The following is a 7,415-nucleotide window of genomic DNA, read 5'->3' on the forward strand; positions in this document are numbered from 1 at the left end:
GGGGGCACTGGGGGGTCAGAGGAGGGCAGAGAGACCTTGGGGGGGGCACGGGTACCCAAAATGGGCCAGGACCGGACCCCGGGGTCTCCCTGCGGAGGCGCGCGCAGGGCCCAGTGGGGGTCGGAGGGGCCGTCGGGGGTCCAGGGGGCGTCCGGCCGGGGTGCCCTACCTCGGGCCAGCAGCGCGAGGCCGCCGAGCAGCAGGGCCAGCGGCAGCGGGGACGCGGGGCGCTCCATGGCGCAGTGGACAAAGGCGCGGCGGGCGGGCGGGCGGGCGGGCGGGTGGACGCTCCGGGCTCGGCCGAGCTGGGCAGCCCCGGGCCGGTCGCGTTCAATTATCCCGCCCCGAGGGGGGCGCGGCGGGGGCGGGGCGGGGCCTCCCCGGACCCCCGCCCGCCTGCCGGCCCGGCCCCTCCCCGCCGCGGGCCCGGGCGCCCCGGGGTGCGGGGTGGGGGCGCGCCGAGGCCACGCCGGCCCGGCTTGGGGGTCCCCTGCGCCCTACCCGGACCCTGCGGGCCGCGCGCGCGCTGGGGGGGGGGGCGCACGGGGGATCCGCAGCCGCCAGGCCTTGGGCCCACTCAGCCCGTGGCCCACCAAGGCTTTCCGATATTTCTTTATAAAAAAAAAAAAAGAATTTTCGGGAGGCGGCGCCCGAGGGGGCGTTGGGGGGGACGCGCGGGCGGGTGAGGGGCGCGTGTTACTGAAACCCAGGCGCCGGCGACTTTGTAACTGTGTATCTCGCTGCGGTTCACTAAACAAAGATATTCAAAAGTAAAATAGATTTAAGGAAAAATTAGGGAGAAAAAGAATTTTCCAAGGAGAGGGAGGCGCAGAGGCCTGCTGCTGGCTCGCTGGAGGGCCCCCGCACTGGGTAGCCCAGGGCCATGAGCTTATTTGTGTGGGGCGGGGGTCCCAGGCTCAGGAGGGGACCTCCCCACCCCCACCCTCCCTCCTGCAGGCGCTCAGAGGCTCAGGCAGCAGGGAGCACGGAGCTGGAGGCAGGGAGCACGGAGCTGATTTGGAGGGTCTCTGGGGCATGGGGCATCCAGGGCCCTTTCTCAGGGGCCTGTGGAGTCGCTGACCGCCAGGGCCACCCCGGGAGCGCTGTGGCCCCAGGTCCACCCCTGGTGGTGCTCACACACGGCTGGGGTCTGAGGTCAGGCCCTGAATGTGCCATCAGCGACCACCATCCCAGCTGCACCCCAGCCCCCCTCCCCGTCTCTGACCCTGTCCTGGAAAGGAATTCGAGAAAGAGCTGGTCACTGTGTGCTCTCGAGAGACCAAGAGCCCTTACGGTGTTTGGTTGAAACAACAGCTCAAGCAGAGAATTCGGGCGGGAGGGGGGTGCGGAGGGGTCCCCAGAGGTGCCACTCGGCGACCACTCAGGTCACACAAGCAGCGGGTAGCAAGAAGTCCCACAATGCCAGGGGTGGGGCCCAGGCCCCCTTCCCCTCCATGCTAGCCCTCTGCTTTAGCCCTTCGCTCCGTCTCCCCGTCCCCCAGGAGACCTGTGTGCCCCCATTCCGCAGAGGAGGAAAACTGAGGCCCAGAACCGGGAGGTCACACTCTCCCACTGGTGTGGAATCGACGCTGTGACTCCCAATTGCAGGCTGCCTTTCCTTGTCCTGGTGGGCGCCTCAAGCGCTCTGGGCCAGAGTGACGGGGGGGGGGGCCCTTTCCATCCAGGGAGACTCCTGAGTCCCGGCGCAGGAAAAGGTGCATGCCCTGGCCAGCTCTGTGCGGAGATGCAAGAGGCAGGCCCGAGTGATCTCTCCAGGCCGAGCCGGGCTGTTTCCCGGCTTCTGGGTTGTTCTAGGACGCCCCGAGCACACTGGGCTCAGGACCCATCTTCCAGGGTTTTTTTTTTTTTTTTGCTTTATTACTGGGACGTGTGGTCCCCCCGGAGGCTCACGGGGGGTCCCGTTTCTTCTGCTGAAGGTCTTTTACAAAAACTTCGCTCAATGGGGGCTGGAGCGATAGCACAGCAGGGAGGGCGTTTGCCTTGAACGCGGCCTGACCCGGGTTCGATTTCCAGCATCCCATAGGGTCCCCGGAGCACTGTCAGGGGTCATTCCTGAGTGCATGAACCAGGAGGAATCCCTGTGCATCGCCGGGTGTGACCCAAAAAGCAAAAAAAAAAAAAAAAAACCCACTTCGCTCAATTATTTATTTATTTAATTGGTCACTGGGTCTCATTCGCCTAAAGAGCCTTGAATATAATCTCAGGGCTAGGATGAAAGAGACGTTACTGGGGCCTGCTCGAGGCAATCGACGAATAACAGGATGATGAAATGAAAAATGAAATGAAATAATTGGTCACAGAAAGATATCCGTTGCCCCAGAATTATTTGTGACAGTGAAACTCTAGAAGGGAAGAAAAAGAAAGGAAGAAAAAGACAGCAAAGCAAAGAACGCATCGTGTGGGTTTGCTCCCAGCCCATCCTCCTCAAGCAAACATTGCAACAGGCTGCGCCAGGAGGGGTTGTTTAGTTCTCCCATTTCATATAAAAGTCCTGTTTACACTCCAGAGAGTTAAGTGTGTGGCGAGGCCGTGTCGAAACAAACAGGCCCAAACCATCCCGGAGAGTGACTCGGAGGCCCGGGGGAGACACGTGTTTGTAGTGGGAGGGGGGGAGGTGGAGGCCCAGAGTGGACACATGTGAGCAGCTGGCCGTGAACATGCCCCACGGGGTGGCCCCTCTCTTGCCTCTCTGAAACACACAGTCTCCAGCGACAACTGGGTCAGTCTCTATCGGTGTCCGTGATTCAGTAACGGGCTGAACCACCGTGCCAAGGCAGGCCCGATGCCCGGGCAGAATCCGGTCTCCAAGAACCAGCCTACCCAGCCCGCGAGCGAGCACACACCCTCGGCGCCAAGTGGACACAGGGCAGGACGGGACATCGCCGAGACTGGACGCTCCTTCGTACCAGAACCGACACAAATGCCGTTCCTGCCCCGCAAGATGCACCCTGGGTTTTGGGTCGCTCACTCCGTTCCTGGGCTGGAGCGATGATAGCACAGCGGGGAAGGCATTTGCCTTGCCTGCGGCCTACCTGGCCGACCTGAGTTCGATTCCTCCGCCCCTCTCGGAGAGCCAGGCAAGTTATCGAGAGTATCTCACCCGCACGGCAGAGCCTGGCAAACTCCCCATGGCGTATTGGATACGCCAAACACAGTCACAAGTCTCACAATGTTACTGGGCCCGCTCGAGCAAATCGACGAACAACGGGAGGACAGTGACAGTGACACTCAGTTCCTATTTTCGTGCCAAAGAAAGTTTACCATCTCCCCAGGAAGACGGGCGCCGGCACTCTCTGGCCCTAAGTTCTAATGATTTTCCTGCTGAGTTTCTGTGAAAGAGTTAAAAGCCGGAGGGACAACACTCGTCGTCGTCCTGTCTCTCACAGGAGGTCGGCCCTGCGCGGAGGCCTTCCATCGGGGGCGACGGGCGACGTGTCCCCAGACCCAGAGAATCGGACCGAGGGAACCACCGCAACTCACACTCACACACTCAGTCTCCCACACTCTCACACTCAAACATACACACATTCACACTCACTCTCACACACTCACACACACAGTCACACTCTCACACACTCACACTCTCACACTCTCACATACACACACACTCTCACACACTCACACACTCTCACACTCACATGCTCACACACACTCACACTCACACACTCAGTCTCCCATACTCTCACACTCAAACATACACACATTCACACTCACTCTCACACACTCACACACACAGTCACACAGTCACACTCTCACACTCTCACACACTCACACTCTCACATACACACACACTCTCACTCTCACACACTCACACACACTTACACTCACACACTCACACTCACACACTCACACTCACAATACACACCCACATTCTCCCACATTCTCCCACACTCACACTCTCACACTCTCACACTCACACTCTCACACTCACACTCACACTCTCACGCTCACACATACTCACACACTCACACTCTCTCACACATTTCCATTCAAACTTTCACACACACTCTCACACACTCACACTCTCCCATTCCTACACTCATACTCTCACAGTCTCACACACACACTCACACTCACATACTCACACATTCTCACCCGCTCACACTCACTGTTTCTCTCTCTCTCTCTCTCTCTCTCTCTCTCTCTCTCTCTCTCAGCACACACACTCGGCCCGCGCAGGAAGTCATTTGTTCTTTCCGCTGTGACGGGCTTCTCCCTCCAGGGCCTCCCCCAGGAGACAGCACCCGCCCGCCACAGAGCTCCCCTGAGTCACGGGCCAGGAGGCCTGACGCTGCCCAGCCTCTGGGTCTGAGCCCAGCACGTCCACCCACGCTGGGGCCCAGCCACCCCCCACAGCACACACACACAGACACACACAGACACATACACAGACATACAGACACACACACAGACAAACACACAGACATACAGGCACACACAGACACACAGACACAGACACACAGGCACATACAGACATACAGGCACACACAGACACACACACAGACACAGACATGCAGACACACAGACACATACATACACAGGTACACACACAGACACATATACAGACACACACAAAGACACACACAGACATACACAGACACACAGATACATACATACACAGGCACAGACACATACACAGACATACACACACAGACACACACACACACACACACACACACACACTGACAGGCGCACACATCAAGCCGTGCCTCTGGCTGGCCCCACCACCCTGCTCCTCAGTTCCTCTCTCTGCCCCTCGCCGGGAGCCCCAGGCCCAGGCCGCAGCCGCCTCGTGTGGGTGTGGGCAGAAGCTGTCCAGGCCACTGCAGTGCGGCCCCTGGCCGGGACTCAGGCCAGGGGGCCATTTCTCGCCCCTTGCAGTGCCCACCAGCAGGCACCTGGCCTGGGCGCAGGGCCTTGTTTGGGGCTGAATCGTGTCGACCCCCAACACGAGGTCTTGAGACCTTCCCCCGGCCCTGGCCGAGCCGTGTTAGGGGAGCGTGTGTGTCTGTGTATGTCTGTGTGTGTCTTTGTGTGTGTCTGTATATGTGTCTGTGTGTGTACCTGTGTATGTATGTGTCTGTGTGTCTGCATGTCTGTGTCTGTGTGTGTGTCTGTGTGTGCCGTGTTAGGCCTGTGAGGAGGAGCAGGTCTGGGGGTCGAGGGTGCCCCTTTCCGGGGCGTTCCAGAAGCTCCGGGCCTCTGGACTCAGGAGAGCCAGGGGAGGATCAGGACCCGTTCAGAGGGGGTCTCTCCGCCCCCTGAAGACCACGCACGCCTGCCGCTGGCCTTGGCCCGGGACCCATCCGGCTGTCTTGGGGTGCGGGAAACCTGGTGATGCTCAGAGCTCAGGCTCGGTGCTTGGCTGGGGGCAAACTCAGGCGCCTCACGGAGAGCCCACCCAGGCCTCAGTCTCCTGGCAGGCCGGCTCCCGGCCTGAGGTCAGCGGAACCCGAGCGTTGGGCAGACAAGAACGGGAGCCGTAAGGCCCGAGGCCCTCGCACCGCCCTTCCTCGGAGAACAGTGCTCTGGGAAAAGTCTCTGACTTTTCCAGGAACCAGTTCTTGCTCTTCCTTTTCTTCCAAGCCCTTCATGCTTTTATGGCCATTTTGAATCACATGGACTTTTCCATCCTGAGTTCTCGTTCCTCATTGCCGAGAGAAGAGAAAGCAGGACGGTTTTGCCGAGTCGCTGATACAGCAGAAGGCAGCACGCAACGTCTTCAGGGGGGTCCCGGCTGGGGGTTGGTTTGACGAGCCCCATCCGGTGGCGCTCAAGGGTCACTCCTGGGGGAACTGGGGGGGGGGGGGGACCACATGTGGCGTGGGGGAGGGGGCCTGGGCCAGCCCTGGGCCAGGCCCCTGTGGAATTTGTTTTGATCACGTCAGACGTCAGACGTTGCCTGAGGAGAACCGGCCGTTTGTCCCTTTGTCTCAGGGCCTTAGATCCCTGAGACACCTGAAGTGTGAGCCCCTGGCAGAGCCCGAGCGAGCCCCGGCCACCTTCCGCCCTCTCTCCACCTCTCCAAGGCTTCATGCGTGGTGGCCACAGCTCCTGACACAGCCCTGTGACCCGGTTGCTCTAATCTCCACCCTGCCCCAAAGTTGCCCCCTGCTGCTGCAAAATCTTCCATTTGAGGTTCTTCCTGCTGGGAGGTGGGGCCCGGCAGGGCAAGAGAATTCCAGCAACCAAGCTGGGAAAACACAGGCGCCCAGAGCACAGCTGGACGTGGGGGTGGTTCTGGTCTGCGCTGCCTGCCGGGAGAAATCCTCCTTGGTGCTCAGGGCTCATGCCTGGCTCTGTGGTCGGGGCTCACTCCTGGTCTGTGCTCAGGGCTGACTCCAGACTCTGTGCTCAAGCTGACTCCTGGCTCTGTTCTCAGGGCCGACTCCTGACTCTGTGCTCAGGCATCTCTTCTGAGCACAAGAGCATAGGCCTGGCCGGCAGCCGCCCCCTTTCCGTCCGGGCACCCCACGTGGTCTCCTCCCTGACATCTGGAGTGACCCCTGAGCACAGGACCAGGCGTAGCCAAAAGCACCACCAAGTTAGCCTAACCGCCCCCCCAAAGTGCTGCTGCCGCCTGCAGGAGAGCGGGTGGGGGGAGGTACATGGAACCCACGGGCTGTGGAGTCCCCGTGTGTGTGTGTGTGTGTGTGTGTGTGTGTGTGTGTGTGTGTGGCTGGAGGCTCCAGGCCAGGCCCTGCGGGTGTGGCCCCTGAGAACAGTCAAGAGGCTGGAGATCAAAGCCCCGTAAGCACTGAGCAAATCCCGGGCTCAGATAAGGGCTGGAGCTGAGCTGAGCAGGGACAGGAAGGACCGAAGAGTTCCCAGGGCGGGGCGGGGGGGGGGGGGGGGGGGGGAGGGGCAGGGGAGCCCCATCCCCCACTCCCCTGGGGGGAAGCATTCAGGGGCCTGCGTGGGCCTTGTTTTCAGTCTGCCCAGGGGGCTGCTCCTTCACCTGCCCTACACACACACACACATTACAGACACGCACACACACTCACACTCACGCACACACACGGTACATACACGCACACACATTACACGCATGCACACATGCACACACATTACCTACACGCACACACACTCACACTCACATTACATACACGCACACACTCACACACACATTACAGACACACACACTCACACTCACGCACACACGTTACACACACGTTGCACGCATGCACACATGCATACACATTACCTACACGCACACACACTCACACTCACATTACATACTCATACACAAATACACTCACACACTCTAACACGCACATACACTCACACTCTCACACACTCACACACACACACACACACACACACACAGCTGTCCCACTCAGCTGTCCCCGCCCTCCCCTGAGAGGCCCCTCAGAAAGCGGACGAGGGGGGGGTGC

General features: G+C 60.1%; 1 protein-coding gene across 2 annotated transcripts in view; it reads right to left on the bottom strand.

Annotated features, from left to right (window-relative positions):
• Positions 1-267, bottom strand: part of FBLN1 (fibulin 1) — a 48,984-nt gene extending 48,717 nt beyond the window's left edge. For both annotated transcript variants that reach the window (XM_056107004.1, XM_056107005.1), the window contains exon 1: positions 170-267. In XM_056107004.1, coding sequence (XP_055962979.1) covers positions 170-236 — 67 coding nt within the window. In that variant the 5' untranslated portion in view covers positions 237-267. The remainder of the gene's footprint in view (positions 1-169) is intronic.
• Positions 268-7,415: the final 7,148 nt, after the last annotated feature.

The sequence above is a fragment of the Sorex fumeus genome, unplaced genomic scaffold (genome assembly GCF_029834395.1).
Source record: "Sorex fumeus unplaced genomic scaffold, SorFum_2.1 ptg000153l, whole genome shotgun sequence".
In the NCBI taxonomy this organism is placed as follows: Eukaryota; Metazoa; Chordata; class Mammalia; order Eulipotyphla; family Soricidae; genus Sorex; species Sorex fumeus.